The 26,462-nt window shown below is 34.2% G+C and overlaps 1 protein-coding gene across 1 annotated transcript; it reads right to left on the bottom strand.

The window, feature by feature from the left end:
- Positions 1-1,606: 1,606 nt before the first annotated feature.
- On the bottom strand, positions 1,607-25,946 carry LOC117324632 (cholesterol 24-hydroxylase-like). The gene is made up of 10 exons (XM_033880556.1): positions 25,816-25,946; positions 22,431-22,517; positions 21,948-22,086; positions 20,787-20,900; positions 20,203-20,359; positions 11,161-11,233; positions 10,598-10,793; positions 10,046-10,137; positions 9,859-9,928; positions 1,607-1,753 (listed from the first exon to the last, which is right to left on the bottom strand). The coding sequence occupies exons 1-10, from the start codon at positions 25,944-25,946 to the stop codon at positions 1,607-1,609; spliced, it is 1,206 nt and encodes a 401-aa protein (XP_033736447.1).
- Between the last annotated feature and the right edge of the window lie 516 nt (positions 25,947-26,462).

Raw genomic sequence — 26,462 nt, forward strand, 5'->3', positions numbered from 1 at the left:
AATGGAACGAAAATGCAAGTTAAAAGGTCCCCTGTTTTTTTAAAAATTAAAGGTATAAAATTTTTCGGGTTTAACATTTTAAAAAAAAAAAAAAAAAGACAATAAAAAGTTTTTTTTGAAAAAGGTTTTAATGGTTAAAAATTTCCCCGGAAATCAAATCTTCCGGGAAAGGGGAAAAAGGCGTTTAGTTTTTTTGAGTTATTTTTTTAAATTTTTTTTATATTAAAAGAAAGGGGCGGGAATCCACAAATTTTGGTTTAATTTTGGGGAAACACTTTTTTATTTCCGGCATTAACAAAAATTTGATTGGGGCCCAAAAATTCAATATTTAAAAACCAAACGAGGTTTTTAAAAGTTAAACCCCCATACCGGTGGGAAATTCGATGTTTTTGGGTTGTTTAAAAATTAAATTTTCCCCAAAAGTAAAAAAAAAAAAAAAAAAAAAAAAAAAACCCCCCCCCCCCCCTTTTCCCATCCTTTTTTCCAAGAAAAAAAAAAAAAAAACAAAGGGGAATTTTGGAGGTTTCCAAAAAATTGGGGGGGAAAGGGGTTTTTTAAATTGGAAAAACCAAAAAGACGTCATTTGTTTGAGTTATAAATTTTTAAATGTATTTCTTTTATATTCAAAGAACATGGACAGAATCCTTAAAAATTCTATATTTTGTAAACTTATTTCTTTATATTTTACAAACAGTCATATAACACAAATTTTGATGCGGACAACTGATAATCAATATTTATACAGTAACTTTGATAGTCTGTATAATAGTTAGCTCACTCATCACCAAGGTGAAGTAATTCGATCCCAGATCGGATGTTGGAAGAAATTGGACCACCTTCCAGATCACGTGCAATGGTGCAATGACATCCTCCCATATCCTTGAATAATGTAAGTTGAAAAGTTGATTCATGTAAAACATGTACAATACGTGAAGTTAACAAATATAAAAAAATCTCAATGCCTTAGATCGAACCACTGTCAATGTACACACCGGTACCACTCGTTATCTTTAAACAAGTTTAAAGTAGTATGATAACAGGACTTTGAATCATAACAAAAATAGAAAAAAAGTTTAACTTAAGGAGTTATGTCTTAAAATCGTTGTATGGTAATCTAGACAGCTATTTATCAACTCGTTGCGTCGCGAAGGGGGATAAAGCGTTCCGTTTGAACTCTCGTATGTTCACTTCTTTTCCTCACTCTAGCGACCTTTCTAAGTTTTCATACTTAAAATTAGTCAAGTATGAGGATACCTCGAAGATTTCGTGTTTCAATTTACAAATATCAAGGTCAAGGACACAGTTATTATCTTTCCTCTGGCGACTTAATCTTAAAATTGATCTTGATTAGACTTCACATATCGGTCAAGTATAAGAATACCCCAGACGAGGTCATGTAAGCACATAGGGCGGTCCGTATTGCTTGCGATGTTCTTTTATTAGTTTATCTTAAAATATCAATTCACACATACGTAAACACATTTTCCCATCCTAACCAGAAAAAAAACATGAATTTTGATATCATATGGAGGTAAATGGAACCATTTTGATTTATCGTTCTTTATCAACAGCTAGCTTTTCCCCGAAAGTTTGATTACTTATAGCATTATTCCATTTTCCTTTGGCGAAAGAAACATTTGACGCCACTTTTCATTTGAAGCGTCGAACTGCCTTCTAATTCGCTACTTTGGCCGGGAACCAATTCAAAGTCAAAAATTTGCATGATCTTGGCAATCATGACTTTAATTTCTATCTGTTGAGTAGAAGTGGAATAGACATAATTAGAATACTTGTGTAAAGACAAGTATCGGGCACATAAATATAATTCTTCAAAATTGTTGAAGCCTATATTTTAAACTAGATCATTTGATGTTAAAAGTCCAGCAAGCTAGCAAGATAATATATGATTCCTCAGTTCCTGACTGTAACAAAAAAGAATTTCGACAAAACTTCAACCAATAAGCCAGTCTCGTTTAATTTATCAATTACCGGGTATTCGGTTAATATTTACCAAGTACTAAATTAAGGCATAAATGTGTTACGCTCTTTTGTGATTTTTTCATTGTTCATACTGTATACTGTGTATAATTATCCTTACTGTATACTGTGTATAACTATCCTTACTGTATACTGTGTATAACTATCCTTACTGTATACTGTGTATAACTATCCTTACTGTATACTGTATATAACTATCCTTACTGTATACTGTGTATAACTATCCTTACTGTATACTGTGTATAACTATCCTTACTGTATACTGTATATAACTATCCTTACTGTATACTGTGTATAACTATCCTTACTGTATACTGTGTATAACTATCCTTACTGTATACTGTATATAACTATCCTTACTGTATACTGTGTATAAATATCCTTACTGTATACTGTGTATAACTATCCTTACTGTATACTGTGTATAACTATCCTTACTGTATACTGTATATAACTATCCTTACTGTATACTGTGTATAACTATCCTTACTGTATACTGTGTATAACTATCCTTACTGTATACTGTGTTATAACTGTCCTTACTGTATACTGTGTATAACTATCCTTACTGTATACTGTGTATAACTATCCTTACTGTATACTGTGTATAACTATCCTTACTGTATACTGTGTATAACTATCCTGACTATATTCTGTGTATAACTATCCTTACTGTATACTGTGTATAACTATCCTGACTATATTCTGTGTATAACTATCCTTACTGTATACTGTGTTATAACTATACTTACTGTATACTGTGTATAACTATCCTTACTGTATACTGTGTATAACTATCCTTACTGTATACTGTGTTATAACTGTCCTTACTGTACACTCTGTATAACTATCCTTACTGTATACTGTGTATAACTGTCCTTACTGTATACTGTGTATAACTATCCTTACTGTATACTGTGTATAACTATCCTTACTGTATACTGTATATTACTATCCTTACTGTATACTGTGTATAACTATCCTTACTGTATACTGTATACTGTGTATAACTATCCTTACTGTATACTGTATACTGTGTATAACTATCCTTACTGTATACTGTGTATAACTATCCTTACTGTATACTGTGTATAACTATCCTTACTGTATACTGTGTTATAACTATCCTTACTGTATACTGTGTATAACTATCCTTACTGTATACTTTGTATAACTATCCTTACTGTATACTGTGTATAACTATCCTTACTGTATACTGTGTATAACTATCCTTACTGTATACTTTGTATAACTATCCTTACTGTATACTGTGTATAACTATCCTTACTGTATACTGTGTTATAACTATCCTTACTGTATACTTTGTATAACTATCCTTACTGTATACTTTGTATAACTATCCTTACTGTATACTGTGTATAACTATCCTTACTGTATACTGTGTATAACTGTCCTTACTGTATACTGTGTATAACTATCCTTACTGTACACTGTGTATAACTGTCCTTACTGTATACTGTGTATAACTATCCTTACTGTATACTGTGTATAACTATCCTTACTGTACACTGTGTATAACTGTCCTTACTGTATACTGTGTATAACTATCCTTACTGTATACTGTGTATAACAATCCTTACTGTATACTGTGTTATAACTGTCCTTACTGTATACTGTGTATAACTATCCTTACTGTATACTGTGTATAACTGTCCTTACTGTATACTGTGTATAACTATCCTTATTGTATACTGTGTATAACTATCCTTACTGTATACTGTGTATAACTATCCTTATTGTATACTGTGTATAACTATCCTTACTGTACACTGTGTATAACTATCCTTACTGTATACTGTGTATAGCTATCCTTACTGTATACTGTGTATAGCTATCCTTACTGTATACTGTGTATAACTATCCTTACTGTATACTGTGTATAACTATCCTTACTGTATACTGTGTATAGCTATCCTTACTGTATACTGTGTATAACTATCCTTACTGTATACTGTATATAACTATCCTTACTGTATACTGTATATAACTATCCTTACTGTATACTGTGTATAACTATCCTTACTACATACTGTGTATAACTATCCTTACTACATACTGTGTATAACTATCCTTACTACATACTGTGTATAACTATCCTTACTACATACTGTGTATAACAATCCTTACTGTATACTGTGTTATAACTATCCTTACTGTATACTGTGTATAACTATCCTTACTGTATACTGTGTATAACTATCCTTACTGTATACTGTATATAACTGTCCTTACTGTATACTGTATATAACTATCCTTACTGTATACTGTGTATAACTATCCTTACTGTATACTGTATACTGTGTATAACTATCCTTACTGTATACTGTGTTATAACTATCCTTACTGTATACTGTGTTATAACTATCCTTACTGTATACTGTGTATAACTATCCTTACTGTACACTGTGTATAACTATCCTTACTGTATACTGTGTATAACTATCCTTACTGTATACTGTGTATAACTATCCTTACTGTATACTGTATATAACTATCCTTACTGTATACTGTGTATAACTATCCTTACTGTATACTGTGTATAACTATCCTTACTGTATACTGTGTATAACTATCCTTACTGTATACTGTGTTATAACTATCCTTACTGTATACTGTGTATAACTATCCTTACTGTATACTGTGTATAACTATCCTTACTGTATACTGTATATAACTATCCTTACTGTATACTGTGTATAACTATCCTTACTGTATACTGTGTATAACTATCCTTACTGTATACTGTGTATAGCTATCCTTACTGTATACTGTGTATAACTATCCTTACTGTATACTGTATATAACTATCCTTACTGTATACTGTATACTGTATATAACTATCCTTACTGTATACTGTATATAACTATCCTTACTGTATACTGTATATAACTATCCTTACTGTATACTGTGTATAACTATCCTTACTGTATACTGTGTATAACTATCCTTACTGTATACTGTGTATAGCTATCCTTACTGTATACTGTGTATAACTATCCTTACTGTATACTGTATATAACTATCCTTACTGTATACTGTATACTGTATATAACTATCCTTACTGTATACTGTATACTGTATATAACTATCCTTACTGTATACTGTGTATAACAATCCTTACTGTATACTGTATACTGTGTATAACTATCCTTACTGTATACTGTGTATAACTATCCTTACTGTATACTGTATACTGTGTATAACAATCCTTACTGTATACTGTATACTGTGTATAACAATCCTTACTGTATACTGTATACTGTGTATAACAATCCTTACTGTATACTGTATACTGTGTATAACTATCCTTACTGTATACTGTATATAACTATCCTTACTGTATACTGTGTATAACTATCCTTACTGTATACTGTATACTGTGTATAACAATCCTTACTGTATACTGTATACTGTGTATAACTATCCTTACTGTATACTGTGTATAACTATCCTTACTGTATACTGTATACTGTGTATAACAATCCTTACTGTATACTGTACACTGTATATAACTATCCTTACTGTATACTGTGTATAACTATCCTTACTGTATACTGTATACTGTGTATAACAATCCTTACTGTATACTGTATACTGTGTATAACTATCCTTACTGTATACTGTATACTGTGTATAACTATCCTTACTGTATACTGTGTTATAACTATCCTTACTGTATACTGTGTTATAACTATCCTTACTGTATACTTTGTATAACTATCCTTACTGTATACTTTGTATAACTATCCTTACTGTATACTTTGTATAACTATCCTTACTGTATACTGTGTATAACTATCCTTACTGTATACTGTGTATAACTATTCTTACTGTATACTGTGTATAACTATCCTTACTGTATACTGTATATAACTATCCTTACTGTATACTGTGTTATAACTATCCTTACTGTATACTGTGTATAACTATCCTTACTGTATACTGTATATAACTATCCTTACTGTATACTGTGTATAACTGTCCTTACTGTATACTGTGTATAACTATCCTTACTGTATACTGTGTATAACTATCCTTACTGTATACTGTATACTGTGTATAACAATCCTTACTGTATACTGTGTTATAACTATCCTTACTGTATACTGTGTATAACTATCCTTACTGTATACTGTGTATAACTATCCTTACTGTATACTGTGTATAACTATCCTTACTGTATACTGTGTATAACTATCCTTACTGTATACTGTGTATAACTATCCTGACTATATTCTGTGTATAACTATCCTTACTGTATACTGTGTATAACTATCCTGACTATATTCTGTGTATAACTATCCTTACTGTATACTGTGTTATAACTATACTTACTGTATACTGTGTATAACTATCCTTACTGTATACTGTGTATAACTATCCTTACTGTATACTGTGTTATAACTGTCCTTACTGTACACTCTGTATAACTATCCTTACTGTATACTGTATACTGTGTATAACTATCCTTACTGTATACTGTGTTATAACTATCCTTACTGTATACTGTGTTATAACTATCCTTACTGTATACTTTGTATAACTATCCTTACTGTATACTGTGTATAACTATCCTTACTGTATACTGTGTATAACTATCCTTACTGTATACTGTGTATAGCTATCCTTACTGTATACTGTGTATAACTATCCTTACTGTATACTGTGTTATAACTATCCTTACTGTATACTTTGTATAACTATCCTTACTGTATACTGTATACTGTGTATAACTATCCTTACTGTATACTGTGTATAACTATCCTTACTGTATACTGTGTATAACTGTCCTTACTGTATACTGTGTATAACTATCCTTACTGTATACTGTGTATAACTATCCTTACTGTATACTGTGTATAACTATCCTTATTGTATACTGTGTATAACTATCCTTACTGTATACTGTGTATAACTATCCTTACTGTATACTGTGTATAACTATCCTTACTGTATACTGTGTATAACTATCCTTACTGTATACTGTATACTGTGTATAACTGTCCTTACTGTATACTGTGTTATAACTGTCCTTACTGTATACTGTATATTACTATCCTTACTGTATACTGTATACTGTGTTATAACTATACTTACTGTATACTGTGTATAACTATCCTTACTGTATACTGTGTATAACTATCCTTACTGTATACTGTGTATAACTATCCTTACTGTATACTGTATATTACTATCCTTACTGTATACTGTGTATAACTATCCTTACTGTATACTGTATATAACTATCCTTACTGTATACTGTATATTACTATCCTTACTGTATACTGTGTATAACTATCCTTACTGTATACTGTATATAACTACCCTTACTGTATACTGTGTTATAACTATCCTTACTGTATACTGTGTATAACTATCCTTACTGTATACTGTGTATAACTATCCTTTCTGTATACTGTATACTGTGTATAACTATCCTGACTGTATACTGTATACTGTGTATAACTATCCTTACTGTTTACTGTGTATAACTATCCTTACTGTATAGTGTATAACTATCCTTACTGTATACTGTGTATAACTATCCTTACTGTATACTGTGTATAACTATCCTTACTGTATACTGTATATAACTGTCCTTACTGTATACTGTGTTATAACTATCCTTACTGTATACTGTGTATAACTATCCTTACTGTATACTGTGTATAACTATCCTTACTGTATACTGTATACTGTGTATAACTATCCTTACTGTATACTGTATACTGTGTATAACTATCCTTACTGTATACTGTATATAACTGTCCTTACTGTATACTGTGTTATAACTATCCTTACTGTATACTGTATACTGTGTATAACTATCCTTACTGTATACTGTATATAACTATCCTTACTGTATACTGTATATAACTGTCCTTACTGTATACTGTGTTATAACTATCCTTACTGTATACTGTGTATAACTATCCTTACTGTATACTGTATATAACTATCCTTACTGTATACTGTGTATAACTATCCTTACTGTATACTGTGTATAACTATCCTTACTGTATACTGTATATAACTGTCCTTACTGTATACTGTGTATAACTATCCTTACTGTATACTGTGTATAACTATCCTTACTGTATACTGTGTATAACTATCCTTACTGTATACTGTGTATAACTATCCTTACTGTATACTGTGTATAACTATCCTTACTGTATACTGTGTATAACTTACCTTACTGTATACTGTGTATAACTATCCTTACTGTATACTGTGTATAACTATCCTTACTGTATACTGTGTATAACTATCCTTACTGTATACTGTATACTGTGTATAGCTATCCTTACTGTATACTGTGTATAACTGTCCTTACTGTATACTGTGTATAACTATCCTTACTGTATACTGTGTATAACTATCCTTACTGTATACTGTGTATAACTATCCTTACTGTATACTGTGTATAACTATCCTTACTGTATACTGTGTTATAGCTATCCTTACTGTATACTGTGTATAACTATCCTTACTGTATACTGTGTATAACTATCCTTACTGTATACTGTGTATAACTATCCTTACTGTATACTGTGTATAACTATCCTTACTGTATACTGTGTATAGCTATCCTTACTGTATACTGTGTATAACTATCCTTACTGTATACTGTATACTGTGTATAACTATCCTTACTGTATACTGTATACTGTGTATAACTATCCTTACTGTATACTGTGTATAACTATCCTTACTGTATACTGTGTATAACTATCCTTACTGTATACTGTGTATAACTATCCTTACTGTATACTGTGTATAACTATCCTTACTGTATACTGTGTATAACTATCCTTACTGTATACTGTGTATAACTGTCCTTACTGTATACTGTGTATAACTATCCTTACTGTATACTGTGTTATAACTATCCTTACTGTATACTGTGTATAACTATCCTTACTGTATACTGTGTATAACTGTCCTTACTGTATACTGTGTATAACTATCCTTACTGTATACTGTGTATAACTATCCTTACTGTATACTGTGTATAACTATCCTTACTGTATACTGTGTATAACTATCCTTACTGTATACTGTGTATAGCTATCCTTACTGTATACTGTGTATAACTATCCTTACTGTATACTGTGTATAACTATCCTTACTGTATACTGTGTATAGCTATCCTTACTGTATACTGTATATAACTATCCTTACTGTATACTGTGTTATAACTATCCTTACTGTATACTGTGTATAGCTATCCTTACTGTATACTGTGTATAACTATCCTTACTGTATACTGTGTATAACTATCCTTACTGTATACTGTGTTATAGCTATCCTTACTGTATACTGTGTATAACTATCCTTACTGTATACTGTGTTATAACTATCCTTACTGTATACTGTATACTGTGTATAACTATCCTTACTGTATACTGTGTATAACTATCCTTACTGTATACTGTGTATAACTATCCTTACTGTATACTGTGTATAACTATCCTTACTGTATACTGTGTTATAGCTATCCTTACTGTATACTGTGTATAACTATCCTTACTGTATACTGTGTTATAACTATCCTTACTGTATACTGTATACTGTGTATAACTATCCTTACTGTATACTGTGTATAACTATCCTTACTGTATACTGTGTATAACTATCCTTACTGTATACTGTGTATAACTATCCTTACAGTATACTGTGTATAACTATCCTTACTGTATACTGTATACTGTGTATAACTATCCTTACTGTATACTGTGTATAACTATCCTTACTGTATACTGTGTTATAGCTATCCTTACTGTATACTGTATGATATGTAATGATTGATTCATGATTCGGTTATGCATCATATACCTCTGCAAATTTCCTCCCAATGCAAGTATGAGGCCCAGCTGAGAATGGCGTTGCAGCATACTTGCTAAATCTTTAAAAATGTAAATGTACATATCTCATTATCTCCATTGATGTGATTAACAAACAAGCAAATTATTTTAACCACACGCCTTTTTTTTATCTATCAAATACACAAATCATAAATTACTTCTCTGAATTGCCAACGTCGTATCGTTCCGGTAAAAACTCTGTGGCTTTTCTGATATTTTGCTCTATCCTTGATGTGGCGTAGAAACTAACCTGCAGTACGAATTATAAGAAAATTCATATATTTACAGTGTTTATCTAGGCATATTATTTATAAGAATATACATTGATAATTATTTTTAGAGGAACAGGAGCAAAGCAACAACATCGTAACCCTTTTCTGTAATCCTTAATTATATCAGGTGGTATTCGTTAATATGAAGTGTATCTTGTTCTCAAATCATATTAAATGAAATAAGACTTACTGTGATAGAAAGTCTATCTTAACGACTAAATAAAAAAATGCATAATGTTCCAGTGAATAAAACTAACTTCATAGGAATCGTATAAAATGTCTCGCATAATGATATTTGTTATTATTTCATAGTGGAATTAAAAACTCCTTTGTACAATGCGTTTTTATTCAATTTATTTTTAACGCTCATTATGTTATGTAAAATGTAAATGAAGCTAACATTTCCTGCTACTTAGCAATAAACCATGATATGCTTACAATCATGTCAGTTCCGGGTGGAAGTTGATAACCGCCGAGACAGTATTCCTTTGATGTCTCACGAGCGGTCAGTTTACCTACAGGGTAGAGTCTTAATGTCTCCTTCAATACCATGTCCAGGTATGTTAACTTCTCTACCTCATTTAGGGTGATAACAGACACTGCACCCACGTTTTCATCAACCTCTCTTTGTAACCTTATTAAAACAGAAATATGTTTGGAAAAATCATCTTCACTTACTCGGATGTCAGCATTGCTTCGCCTGCTTAGAACAATATCATTCTAGAGCGTATGTTATAACTTTAAACAATATCATTCTAGAGCGTATGTTATAAGTTTAAACAATATCTTATTAATATTCAGATACTTACACTAAACATCACAATACAAATCATATATATATATATACATATATGATTGGAAAACAAGCTAAAAGCTTATACTAATTCCTTTCCTATGGAGAAGTCTATGTTGCATTCATACTTAGGTATCACCTTTATAGACCCTTTTTTTGTCTTGTATCGGTAGCTTTTATGTAAGAATTTTACCGACACATTTCTTACTTTTTGTAGCATTCCGGGTTCTGTCCGAGAAGATAAATCATGAAACTCAAGGTGTTGGCCGAGGTTTCTTGTCCTGTTTGATATATTCAAGAAAAATAAGATACCGTACAGCGGGAAATTTTAGCGGTCATAAAATTTGGCGATTTGGTCATGAAAATTGAAAGTTAAATTTTGGCGGGTTTAAATTTTGCGTTTTCCCTTAAATCTGGGGTTTTAATTTGGTGTTGAGCATATTTATTACCTACCGGTTTACATCCTATCCATGTTGATTACGTGTGTTGTGTATTATCGATATTCTGTCCCGAAACCGGAAACTATTACCAAAAATGGTCAGACGAACACATACATGTAGATTCGCTAAATTAGTGTTATATGAGTATTTTAACAAGCAACAGACAAAGAGAATTTAATCAACCGTATGGTGTCACCGTTGTTATATATTTATGATGTGTATATGCACACGTCAAGTGTTAACATCAGTTCATTGACGGTTATGGGTAGATGACTTTGTTTCCACAAAAATAATTATAATGCGGTATATGTCATACTTGTATTGCTATACATGTATCGTGAATAGTTGTTCACTGTACCTATCGGCATTTTGGCCGACAGTTGCCAGGCAACAACCAACGATATGCACCATTCGAATTCGTTACTCTCGGGAGTTGTCAAAGGTAAATGACAGTTGGAACAGAAACTATTGACGAAATTGAAATTTTCGCGTCTTTTTAATTGGTGGTGTTAAAATTTGGCGGGTTAAATTTTGGCGATCTATATACGGAACCACCAAATCGCCAAATTAAAGCTCCGTTAAAATTTCCCGCTAAGCGGTAATATCAAGACTTCTTCCAAAACGAGCCCTTTCATGTAATTGCATGCATATGGTAGGGTTGGTATTGATTGATATAACTCAAAGTACTTCTAATCAACAGTACGATACATTAAACCATTTTGAAGGTACGGGCTAACTGGCAATGTCTTACGTTAAAACAGTAACAGCGTCCCAATAATTCTAACTTAATACTTAAAGATGATAGAGATTGATTTCATATGTAAATGAATATATTCACCGCCCAACAGGAATGTAACAAAGTTGTCCAACAATACTTCATCCGTCATTACCGATGGGTGTTTTTCTGAAACAGATATGCACATGGACCTCGTAAAGTCAGGTATTTGTTCTTCTAGTCATTATTTTTAATGGTTTTGATGGACATTTAATATAATTAAAATTATTTTTCAAGAATAACTAATTCCTCTCGGTTTGTCGATTCTTCGAATATTGCTGATAAGTGGAAATTGTTGAAAGGGTACAACGGATGGTGCGTTTCATCAAAACAAGTGATAATTTGGTGAAATTGTTTCTTCATTGGAAATACTAAACTATTATCTCTTCATTTTCGAATGTACCGTCAGTTTATAGATTTTGTAACATTGTTGAAGATACACGAGTCGAATAGCTGATTAATGTGCTAATGAAGAGTGTCAGTGTAATCTAGTTCCATTACACATGATCTAACAGAGCATTAACACCCCTGAAACACCAAGTGAATGGCCTCTATGGACGTTTTAAGCCATTAACGCTCTATTTCGATGACAATGACGATATCATATATGTGAGTGATCACGAGATCTCAATCAAATCCACTGACGTACAAGTAACATTGTCATACAACACAAAAAACGGATTAGTTTTATGGAAGATCGAGTGATGAGTGACGTTATCGTGTGATGTGTGACACTATCGAGTGATGTGTGATACTATCGAGTGATGAGTGACGTTATCGAGTGATGTGTGACACTATCGAGTGATGTGTGACACTATCGAATGGTGTGTGAAACTATCGAATGATGTGTGACACTGTCGAATGATGTGTGACACTACCGAGTGATGTGTGACACTATCTAGTGATGTGTGACACTATCGAGTGATGTGTGAAACTGTCGAATAATGTGTGACATTATTGAGTAATGTGTGACACTATCAAATGATGTGTGACATTATCGAGGGATGTGTGACACTATCGAGTGATGTGTGAAACTGTCGAACGATGTGTGACACTGTCGAATGATGTGTGACACTAACGAGTGATGTGTGACACTATCAAATGATGTGTGACACTATCGAGTGATGTGTGACACTATCGAGTGATGGGGCTTTTTTGTGCCCCTGGAAAGATTTTTTCTGTGTGGACCATTTAATTTTGACCTATGGTGGTACATACAAAGATTTCCTTTGGTGTGGGACTTACGAGTTAGTGTGAAAAAACCAAATTTTTGCCGCGATGTGGGGAAACATCAAAATTGTGGACACTATAAAAAAGGTGACACTAGAGTGATTTTTGAATTCGATTAATTGTGACGTAAACGAGTGATGGTTTCAGCGAGGGGGAATTGGGGATTTTCCCCCTTTTTTTTTGACCTACTTTTATCGTTCGGCCTAAATTGGTGACCATGTATGGTGAACTGTATTGAAATGATTTTTCCCCCCGTTGTGACCTTTTGAGCTGTAGAAGAGGGGGACCTTAAAAGAGGGAAAAGGTGTGCACTTGAAAATGATTGTGGGAAAAACCAATTTTCCAAAGATATGTACCCCAAAAGGGGGGGGCCCCCGGTAAGAGTGTGAAAATTGGGACACTATCGGTGTTGTGGGAAACCCCTTTTAATGTGTGATAAACCACACAAATTTTCCCAAAAATTTTATTTGTGAAAAGAGTGATTGGAAATAAGATATGGGAAATGACATATCGATGAGTGTGACCATGATTAATTGAACTTCGAAGATGTGGAAACTTCAATGAAATTGTTGGGCTTGGGGTGATTTGTACACTATTGAGTGATGTGTAAAATTGTGAGTGTAAACCCATCAATTTGACACACGAAAAGGGGGTTTGTTTAACTAGATATGGTACATATTCTTTTTTTGTGATGCCCCGTGTTGGGCCCCTATTGAGTGGTGTGACCTTTGAATTTGGACACTTTGAATGAGTTGAAACATGAATGTGTGGCACAGAGTGATTGTTTTGGGATGATGGTTTCAAAACCGGGATTGGGACCTATGATATTTTGGGCCAGTGTGTTTGGCCTTTTAAGAAGATGGGAAGAAAAACTATCAAAAAATGTGTGGAAAAAATGAGGGGTTGGGCACTTCGAAGATGTGTGACTATCTATTTTGGGCATTCGGGGAGGGAACTTAAAAAGAGGTTTGAAACCCATCAAATGATGTGACCTAACGAGTGAGTTCCTTGAAAAAAATTTATCATATGTTGCCTCTTGGGGAATAGATTTTTTCCCTTTTTTTTGTGCTTGAATTTATTCGAATATTTTGAATTCAAGATGTTGAACTATTGAGTGACCCCCTTTTTACATTAATGTTGTGACCTATCGAGTGATTTTTGACACTTAAAAAGTGTAAAATTTGAAACCTACGATTTTGTACCTATCGGTGATGTGGAACCTTTTAATGATTTTGGACATGTCGAATGATGTTGAAACTACGAATTTTGAAAAGGGTTTTTAAAACCCATGGTGTTGTGCACATGATGAGGGAATGGAATGATGGTGCCTTTCCCCCTATGAATTGGGATTTGAGTGGGGGAAAAAAATAAAGGTGGAAATGTTTTTGACAACATGAATTTTAATTTTTGTGTTGGAAAAAAGAGGGATGGGACAATTTTTGGGGGAAATTTTAAAAAAGGTGAACCGGGGAAGATGGTGAAATTTATATGTTTATTGATGGGGGTGCACATTAAAAGGGGACCCGCGGGGGGGGACCTATTAAAGGGGTTTTTAAAAAGAGGAGGGACCCTTAGAGGTGTTGGGGGTTGGGGAATTTGGGGGAAATGGGGCCCCCCTTTGTGCATCCGTGGGACACTTTTGGGTGTTTTTTTGGACCACAGATTTTAAACCTCGGGTACCCCTTTTTAATTTTAGTGTTGAAATTGTGTTTACACTCCCCCCCACGAGTTTGGACACATCGATTTAAGGACCAAAAAAAAAATGAGGGACCCTCAAACGAGTGTATCGGTGACACTGTGATTGAAACCCCGGGAGGGAAACACGATTGAACCCGGAGAAACCAGGTTTAACTACAAAAAGGGTTTCCTTTTGTGACCAAATTTAGGGGCCCTTTTTTTAAAAAAATGTGGGGGAAACCGGGTTTTTATCGAGTTACACTTCAAAAAAGTGTACAATTTTATGATTGCCACAAAGTTCCAGAGTGTTTGCACTGTGAATAGGGGGTTTCCCGATTGGGGGTTTTTGATTGGTGAACTAGATTTTAGGTGTGAACTACAATGGTTGACCTATCGTGATGTTGACACTCGAGTGATGTGTGAAACTTGTTATGTCAATGATGTTCTTGAAGGTTTACCTTTTTTTGACCACTATGTGAAACTTCGAAAATTAAAGTGGGGAAAATACGAATGATGTTGACACTTTTTCCTATTATGACGCCCATTGGGATGTGATTAACCCCGTGATTGTGCATTAACACTTTGAATGATGTGTGAATACGAAGTGTGTGGAAAATTTGGAAATTTAATGTGGGTGACACACATTGCACTTTGATTTTTTGTGCACTGAAGTTGACCATCTTTTGGACAATATCGAGTTTGCCATGTTGTACCTATTAAAAGGTTGCCCGGGGATTTCAGTTTTTGGCTTTTATTGAAAACCCCCGTGTTCCTACATGAGTGTACAATTTGATTTTTTTGACCCCCCGAAAATTGACCTATCGATGAGTGTGACACTGTAGATTTTGGTTTAGTTGTACACTATCATGGTTTGGGAAAAAGTGAGGAAAAAAAATTTGTGTGGTACCAATGTTGTACGAAAAATTTTCATTGGGGGTTTTACCAGATAGTTGACCCATCGATGAGTGTGACAATTAATGATGGTGAAAATTTAGAATGTTTTGTACACATCATGAGTTTGCCATCGAGTGTGGGGAACTTCGAATGATGGGCCTTTATTTCTTTTTTGGGGACCCGGGTTTTTTCCGGGGTTTTCCTATCGATGATGTGTGACACTTCGGTGAGGGGAACTTTAAAGAGTGGCCCCTTTTTTTTACCTATGGTATTGGACCCCGCGAAATTTTTGGGCCTTTGATGATTTCTTTTGGTTTGGGCAAATTAACTGTGAAAATTGTTGACCAAATTTTCCTTGAGTTTTAAAAGTGGGGTTTGGGTATCGAGTAGTGGCCCTACGAGTGAGTTGACCTTCGTAATTTTTGCCTTTGATGAGGTGAACATCGATTGATGTGGGGGCACTTGATAATGTGACACTATGAGGTTTTTTGACCTATCGATTGAGTGGAAAACGGTGATGTGTGACCTATGAGTGAGTTGGGCCTCGATATGTGCCTTGAGTGTTTGCCCTTTTGGGGGACACTACGGGTTTTAATGTCCCAATAATATGGGAAAAAGATGTGTGACCCTTAATGATTGTGACATATTTTGGGGGGGGGGATAGTTTACATATTGGTGTATGTGTTGCACTTCTTTTCCGAAAATTTTGGAACTATCGATTGTTTATTTGGGGGTGTTTTAAATATCGATTAAATTTTGGCACAATTTGAATGAATGAGTGGAAAATTGAGTGATGTGCACATATCGAGTTAGTTTTAAATACGATATTTTTGAACTAAAAGAATGATGTGGAAAAATGGGGTTAATTGTTGGGCCTATGATGGTGTGAAACTATGGTATTGTGCCAATTTTCAGTATGTGTGAAACCATATTTTTGAAAACGTGATGTGCCTTCGATGATGTGTGCCCCATTGATATGTGACCCCTAATGAGGGGCCCAAATTATGATTTGACATTAAGAGTGTTCTTTGTGGTGGACCACCATATGTTATTTTCCTTCTTCTGTGCAACCAGTGAAAGGTGACACTATCGGGGGTTTTACCTTCGAATGATTTTGGGGGTTTGGGGTGTTACCTTCAATTTAAAGTGTGTGTGACACATTAAGTGTACCTTCGTGATTTTTGAATTCGGTTGAAACTACGATTGAGTTTCACTATCAGTGAGTTTTGACCTACCCGGGGATGGTGACCTATTTAGTAATTTTTGACACTATTAAGTGATTGTGACATTATGAGGTACGCCGGTTTTGGACCCATCGAGTAGTTGGGCAAATAACACGAGGATTTTGACACAGAGTGATGTGTGGCCTTTTTTAAGTTGACACTATCGAGGAGTGGAAATATGAGTGTGTGTGACATAAAGGTGTACCATTGGGGTGAACTATTTCGCAATTGGAACTTAGGGGTGTTTCTGATTTTCGCTTGAATATTTGGGGACTACCGGTTTACATATCATTTACGTAAAAATAGATTAAGTGGAACTATCGAATGATGTGTGACACTATCGAGTTTACATTCGATTTGGGTGACACATCGAGGTTGGCCTATTGAAAGGGTGTAAAGGGGTGAGGGGAATTTGTTTTTTGACCTATCAGTGATGTGTGACCTAGAGTGGTGGACACACATGAGGGACCCTTTTTTTCCCTTTTCGGTGACACTATCGAGTATTTTTGACCTATTAGTATGGGGTCCATATTGGTATTTTGACAATTAAATGATGGGACCTATCAGGGGTTAAAGTATGTGGAACCACGAGTATGGGGAAAATTTGGGAAAAGGTGACACTTTAATTTTGGGGAAAAAAAGGGGTGGTGCACAAAAGTTTTGGGGGCACTTCGTGATGTGTACCTACGTTGGTGAACTATCGTTTAGGTGACCCCCATTGAGTTAATTGTGTGGGGGGGACTACGATTTTACGGGGCCTATCGTTTTGGTGACATATCGGGGTAAATTGAGGACCTATCGTTTAGTGGACACTTCCCAGGATTGTGGTTATTTGGGGAAGTGACAATTAGTAGTGTGCCTTTTGATTAGTGACTATCGGTGATGGTGAACTATCGAGTATTTTGACATATCGAGGGATGGTCGGGGTGGACACTTCGAGGAGTGTTGTAAATTTCGCGTATTGACCCTATCGATTTCATTGTTTAAATTACCCTTTATTCGTGGACACTATATGAGTGTGACCTATCGAGTTAATTGAACACTTCGATGATGTGGATTATTGGTAGGTACACTATTTGAGTGATTTTTTAAAGGGACACTATTTTAGTATTTTGACAATCGGTGAGGGGACACTTTAAAAATTTTCACGATATGTGTAACTATCAAATGATTTTTGACCTTGATATGGGGCTAGAGTGATTGTGACCTATTGATGATGTGTGACATTCGAGTAATTTTTGACAAAAAAAAGTGGTTGACACTACGGTAAGGGACATTCGTTTATGTGACACATCGAGTGACGTGTACACTACGATAAGTGACACATGATTAAAGGTACATACGGGAATGTGGGCATTCGAGTGAGGTGAACTTCGTTTTCACACTTCGGGGACGGTACAAATTTAAATTGTGCTGTGACCATCGAATGTTTTGGGCGCTATTTATGAAATGTGACACATCGAGGAGGTGTAAACGATGATGTGACGCTATTGAGTGACGTGTGACACAATCGAGTGATGTGTGACACTATCGATTGATATGTGACGCTATTGAGTGACGTGTGACACTATCTGGTGATGTGTGACACTATCGATTGATATGTGACGCTATTGAGTGACGTGTGACACAATCGAGTGATGTGTGACACTATCGAGTGATGTGTGACACTATCAAGTTGACACTATTGAGTGATGTGTGACACTATTGAGTGATGTGTGACACTATCGAGTGATGTGTGACACTATCGAGTGATGTGTGACGCTATCGAGTGACGTGTGACACTATCGAGTAATGTGTGACACTATCGAATGATGTGTGACACTATCGAGTGACGTGTGACACTATCGAGTAATGTGACACTATTGAGTGATGTGTGACACTATCGAGTGATGTGTGACACTATCGAGTGATGTGTGACACTATCGAGTTGACACTATCGATTGACGTTTGACACTATCAAATGACGTGTGACACTATCGAATGATGTGTGATGCTATTGAGTGATATGTGACACTATCTAGTGACAATATGAAGCGTTGCGAGACACTTTGATGTGCTGTTGATGGCCATTACAAGGAAGACGCCATTACCGCCCGACTTTAAGCTTGCCTTTTCTTATACTCCTGCTTTCCTCTACCTCCAAACCATGGCACGTCCTTTACTGACCCTGGCTATTAATAGGACGCTAAACGAAATAAACCACATAAACCATTTTTCCTTTTTGTCGGCGTACAGTGTTCATTCAGCGCCTTCCACGAGACTGTAACCTTTGATCTTGTGTAGCTCGAATCACAGGGGTTCGGTTTATCTTTTGAGTAATATATTTATGACTTATGAACACAAATCTAAAATCACTTTATAAAGCCGTATAAAATCGGGTGTTAAATGTTGTTGAGTGTGTATAGATACTTGGTGTTGTGGTTAGGATGCCATCTAGTTTACGTCATTATACCGAACTCGCTTTACTATCATTAAGATATGGGAAATATTTTATTATGAAAAATATTCTAAACATTTGTTGTCAGTGAGCAATTCATCCTGAAAATGTCATATTTAAGTATACCATCGTAATAATCAGTTAAATATATCTCTGGTTGCCTTTGTTTACATGGATTGATGATGTGTAGTGAACCTCTTCTGTGTAGTACAGCTTTGTGGTTCGCTTCGTTAGAAAGAGGACCAGTGAGCCATTCGTGAGTATCCATCGTAAATGCTGTGCTGTTAATTCAGTGCATGTTTTGTAAACTAATTCACTGAAATTGTAACTGAAAACAAGATTGAAAATTGAAAGAATTGAGAACGTTTATATAGCTTCTACGACAGCATAAACGTCCTGTCGGTGGCTTTAGTTCACCAATATTCTATCGAAAATGCTGCGAATATTACATATGCAATTCGTTATGTTGTTAATGAGATGGCAAAGATTATTCCTGGGCATACTGACGAAATAAACTAAAATAAAACCACCACGAAGATAAATCAATTCATAGTATTATTTAGTTGAGAAGTACCTTTTAGTTCCATTATATATTCCAATAGGTCATGGGGTATGTAGTCGCCTTTACTTTTTGCCAATTTCCTATCGAGTATCTGCTGTTTGGCACCTTGTCTGACAAAGTTTAAAGCATCTCGAACTTCCTGACGATATCTCCACTTGAATGGATTTATCTGAAAATAAAACTACAATATATTACAATGTTAAAATGAGAGCATTACATTGAGTCGAATCAGGAATAGGTATTATCATACAGGACTTTGGGGGTATGTTTTCGTCCGAACCACACATGCGTTTTACTACGCTGACATTAGAATGAATGTTGCATTTGATGTCTGAGCTATTTTTGAAGGTCGAAGTCAGTTTTCTAATCAAAGCATGTTTCTGAACACAATATCCTTGATAGAGGACGTTTTGAATAATTTATTTGTTCCTTTTTATTTTGTTCATTACAGCTAACACTTTTCAACGTATTCACTATGTTTACTACCACAATAAATACATGTACAGATAAAAAGGGTCCAGGGAGGACATAAAATAAACTACAATTTTAGAAGAAACAACATATTCAACATAGATTTGAATGAGTGCAATACATACAGCTATCAAAGGATTTGACGTCATCGCTTCAAATCCTTTTAAAGCAGTCTTCATATTCATGGTAAAGGGGTGGCTTTCTCCACTCAATGGACCCAAATCAACATTAAACGCTACCTGCAACGGGGCATGAAAAATATACAGTATGGAAATTAAGGTATGTTTTATTTCCTAGCAGTTGATAGTGGCTACCACGCTGTATAACATTCGGGAGACCGGTCGCATGCCATCCAGGGCAATTAGGGTAAAGTATCTTGCCCCAGAGAACAATTGAACCGACTGAACTATCATGACCCCGTAACTTTAGATAATATCCATCACGCAATCCTGTTTTGATACAACGCAATAGATATAAGTGATTTTTTCCAAAAAATAACATTTAATGCTATTTCATGAAGATTTACTCTCGTGTGTTAATGTGGGCTCAAAATAATAACAATAATACCAAAGGAACATCATCACATCTGTCGGCATGGCAGGTAATACCATATATAAAACTACATTACCCATCGTATTAAGAAAGTCAGGCATTTCATGATTCTTATGATACTGTGTACGAACTATAAATTAAAATTACAATCATGGGTAGGCACGTACATAAGTTAATTACCATGTAATGAAACAAAGGACATACTTTCCAATCCATCTCCTTAATAATGTTCTATTCTTTATCAGTATCTATTGATGGTGTCTTTCAGTAAACTTTAAATATATCTTGGTTGTTATATGTCTTCATAAGTAATGTAATATGTTATATAGAGAAGAAACCTACACATTGATATACATGCATGTTAGATCGTGCTTTGTATTTTACTAGAGATTATTTTCAGCATTATTCCAGCAATATTGTTAAGTTGAATTATGTAAAAACGTCGCTTTAATTTTATCAAAGTAAGGATATAACTTCAATCTTTTGTTAATCATATGCAATCGATGTCAAAATTTTAAGCGACAATAATATGAAAAAGATTTACGATTAACGACAGAAAGATTAGATAATTGCAACAAACTTCCACTTATCACACTTTATTTACACTGATAAACATATCACAGCTTTACTATAAATAGTGTCATTCCCTACTTACAGTAGACCTTACTAAAACCGATAGCCTTCACCTAGAGTGGCCTCATACGCTTTAATATATGCCCTTCTCCAAGACAAACCTTATTTAACAGATGCATCGTCATTTTGTTAAACAAAGATAATGTGTGTATCTCTGTCATGCCGTCCGCTCGAGCCTCCAACTGCTCTATAAATTGATCGGCAAACTCATTGAATTCAGATGCAAATTGCCGAATGAAACTGAAGAAAAATGAAAAATGAGTACTCAATACAATAGTGAATGAATGGTAAACATTTATAACGCACTCAGTTTTTAGATTTATCTTATAGCAGCTGGTGACAATATAAAGAACACACGATTATAGTAAGATACCAAGATTGATGTGCGTTTCCTTTGATTGTCTTACTCCACTCACTGAAATAATTATATATATACGTACATAGATATCTGCGAATGGCAACAGATTTAATTCAACATTATATATTATTCATTTCCCCTTATATCTGATTTTCTTTTGATTGATTGATTTAATTGTTTATTTTTTTCATTTATTGTACATTGTATTATGAAATATGTAGCTTACTGTGGTTTGAACCATTGTTCAAGGTGCATTCGCTGTAGAATCCAATGTTTACTATCAGTCTGTGCTTCAAGTCCATAGCCAAGAAATCTGAAATCAAGGTTTTTTCTTTCTATTTGGTAAATACAATTTAAGGTTGGATTAAACATATCAGTACAAAAGAACATTCTGAATGATTTTATTTTATAGTAAAATACCATCTTTCTTACCTATATTATATCCGTTATATAACCAGTTACCTATATTATATCCGTTATATAACCAGTTACCTATATTATATCCGTTATATAACCAGTTACCTATATTATATCCGTTATATAACCAGTTACTTATATTATATCCGTTATATAACCAGTTACCTATATTATAACCGTTATATAACCAGTTACCTATATTATATCCGTTACATAACTAGTTACCTACAGTATATTATGGCTTTATTTGCAAAATCAACAGGAAAATAGCGACGTATTAACATAACGTTAATAAGATATGAAAAATGATAAATATGGGATAATAGAGTCTTACATGGATCTGTTCCGTGGAAAGGGATATCTTAACCCGAGTGAAAAAGTTTGGCCAGTCAGCACGAGGCTTAACGAGTGCTGGCCAGCCAAACTCTTACACGAGGGTTGAGATATCCTTGTTCGCTGAACAAACCCATGTTTGATTATTTTTCTCAAATAATTGCAAGCAAATATAAGTTTTTATGAAAGTTTTTCATCGCTCCATCTACAATGCCCCTTTAAATACGCATCAACATTGATGACGTCATCATTTACGACTTGTTTACTCAGTATAAAATGATGACGTTACGAAATTGTATACAGTGTAATAAAACGTGCCAGCTGTTTTAACCACCCTGTGTGAGGTATCTTTTCCTTAGCAACTGTTGGGTAATCCTGTGAAGTATTTGAGAAAATATAGGTTAACTCGTTCAGCTTTTAAGTACAAAGATGATAAAACCAGGTTTTCTGGAGGATACGTTTTGTTCTGTTCCAATGGCGTATACGCCATGCACATCTAGGTCAAATTAAGGAAATGTCACGCTTTCAAAAGGAAAACCATGGTATTTGTTAACAACTTACAGCATATAAGTTAATCAAAACATCTTTGTTTTCAAATATCATCTTCAATATTCCTGAAGAGATTCGTTCAGTTTTGCTACTGACTCCTTAAATATGCCATGTCAAAATAAAATAAAAATCACTAGTGGCAGGAAAGTTGAATAATCTCTAAGATAATGCATTCATTTTAAGATTATGGAGGAACAACAACCAAGTTTAAAACCAGTCACCTTAACACAAAAGATCAAAATAGTCTTTTTGTTTTACCGACAAATGAGCATGATATATTGCAGTGGTTCAGTAAACCAAAATGAACATAACCCCCTGGGTATTGAGAATGAATTTCACTATGCTATGTGAAGACAAGCCGAACGAAACATTTATATTACCTTGCACCAAATATGCTCTGTGATCTGGAATATATACGTTTTGATTTTGGATGATTTCCAGTTACCAGCACGTCCTAAAATAAGACAGAAGTTTTGAATGAAAGGAAAGGAAAGGAAAGAGGCCTCCTGTGAGAGGCTTCATGGTGTAAGAGGGGTGAACCCGGGGTCCCAACCCTGGCATCCCTCAAATTTGCTGGGATAATAAAATTCAATTTGAAAAAAAAAAAAAAAAAAAAAAAATCGTGAATGTTCCTCAAACTGAACATTATTGTATTATTTCTGCTCGATAACATTAAATTGGCAAACAATATAAAATATACAAATTTAAACTTTTCATTTGCATGGACATGGTATTCCTTCTCTTAAATGAAATAATCATGGACTTTATTATATGATTTAGGATATACAATGTATATATATATTCTTCTATAGAATGAATTATCCAGTTTTACCTTAATACATGTAGGATCTAAAACAATAAGAAGGACCTGGTTCCACAAACAGATACGAAATATCCGCCCGTGTGTCTTGGAACTGAAAATGGAGGTACTTGTCTCAGAAATATCAAAAAGATCAGGACCACACAGAACTCAAGTTTTTCATTTATCAGGATGTAATATTATATTCTGTCTATCAAAATTGAAAAATTATAAGGAAAGATGCGTGTCTGTTATTTTCTCAATCAACCCGTTGTCATTCAGTCATACAGTTAATTTATACCGATAGCAGTTCTTCATCAGCATACATATAAATCACTCTTTACCATTATATGAGTAGAAAAATTCTTATTTTAGCATAACAAAAAGACGCATCCAAGTGTCATCTTAAAATTAACAGACTAATATCTTAGGGATTAAAACAGCGTACTATCAAAAGCTTTTTATTTCCAAAGTCTTGCTTATTTGCTGCTTACATTTCTATAAAGTAATCGTCCAGGATACCACCGGCAGCAACAACCTTTGCGATAGATGCAGTGTGTCCGCTCCAAAAGCTGCGAGAGTGAAATATACCACAAATTAACCCACACGAGTTACATTAGATGTGAAATCATTATTATTTATAAGTTCTGAATATGTTTCATTTGTTGTATTCAATTGTTTTGTGATTTCATTAACTGACTTAATGATAACTTTCCCAAATTTTTTTATGGAATTAAATAACCCTATCTCATAAGATTTCAGTGACAACGATATCCGTTGCTATTTTATTGTGTGGTGTTAATATGCCTAAAGCATGTTACGAAAACATACTTTGACATTCTTCCTGGGAAATATATCTTTAATCGGTCCAATGGTGACTGATCACTTGTCGCCCGAATTACCTCAGATCACCTTCATACCTAAGTCTTACGCTGATGTAAATTGATATTTACACTCTCTATTTCCAAGGTATGATTATACACAGTGTAAAACTTTGTTGTATAAGCATTTTATCCGGAAACATAGGATAGTAAACGTTGACCAACAAAATGTTGAACAGAGTTTATATTTCCATTAAACCTGCTTCAAAGCCTGAATGTGTTAGATGTTCCTGCAATTCTGATATTCCTGTCATACAACTATTCAGTATCACTCGGTCACTTGCGAAAGTATCATTGCCCTGCATTCTCTTGATTATTGCACAAAACACATAAAATTAAAGATACAACGTCTTTCTGTAACATAAAACTGTCGCAGGTCGAATACTAAAAATAATAATAGAAAACCATGTTTTATTTTCAAACGTTTTCCTAAATACATTTTATAAAATGAAATACCAAAGGTCTTAGTTCGAGCTTTAACAAACACGACATGAGGACCAAATATTTTTGAAATGCACCGATGAATGATTCTTGTATCACATTGCAAAAATTGCTTTTTGATGTAAAATATCTTCCAAAAACAACGTTTGAAAAAGTTTTGATGACAGTGCAAATTATTATTTGTGAATTACCTGTCCCTGGGTGGACCGGGAAGATGGTCATACTTTTGATGTTGTTGGTGAAGATACCAGGCTGCTGAGACGAATACACAAAGGAGTAATGCTATAACAATCCCAAATAATTCAATCACAATCAGACTCATGTTTCAGGTGTAAGTATGTTGGATTGCGTTTGTACAGTCAGGCGAACAGACACACTTGTTTTCGCCGCTGTGACAATGTTAGGTGCAATTTGTTATATTAGATATGGCCTTGCATTCCTCAATCCTCATTGGCTTAAACATGGTCACGTAGAGGTCAATGTTTTAATATATTTATCTGATGTTTCTATCTTTAGAAAGACCGAATTAGTATAATTTTTATGACGTCAGAATCACTGTAATTGACAATACCCTAAGCTCTTGGTTATCAAGACACATGTTAAACTCTTTTTTTTTCAAACAAATTTTATATCTAATCTCAAATCAAGGACCCTTGATTTTGTCAATATGGCGATAAAACAACTTGAAATAATCTACAATATTATAAATCGGACTTCGGAGTTGGTAATTGTTTGATTATAACAGGTCGGTATACCACCATATTGAACTCGTCAAAGGTTCATAATTGATCAAAGGTATGATATCCACAGCGGAAGCGTTTAATGGACACAGCAAATG

This window comes from Pecten maximus, chromosome 3, assembly GCF_902652985.1.
Source record: "Pecten maximus chromosome 3, xPecMax1.1, whole genome shotgun sequence".
In the NCBI taxonomy this organism is placed as follows: domain Eukaryota; kingdom Metazoa; phylum Mollusca; class Bivalvia; order Pectinida; family Pectinidae; genus Pecten; species Pecten maximus.

What these genes read in the sequence shown, in the direction of transcription:
- LOC117324632 (XM_033880556.1), bottom strand. Translation starts at nt 25,946, where the DNA reads ATGAGTCTGATTGTGATTGAATTATTTGGGATTGTTATAGCATTACTC. An exon ending in CGTCAAATCCTTTGATAGCT is followed by an intron (nt 20,360 to 20,786) that starts GTATGTATTGCA and finishes TTTTATTTTCAG; the next exon opens with ATAAATCCATTCAAGTGGAG. An exon ending in AACCCGGAATGCTACAAAAA is followed by an intron (nt 10,794 to 11,160) that starts GTAAGAAATGTG and finishes TGTTTTAATAAG; the next exon opens with GTTACAAAGAGAGGTTGATG.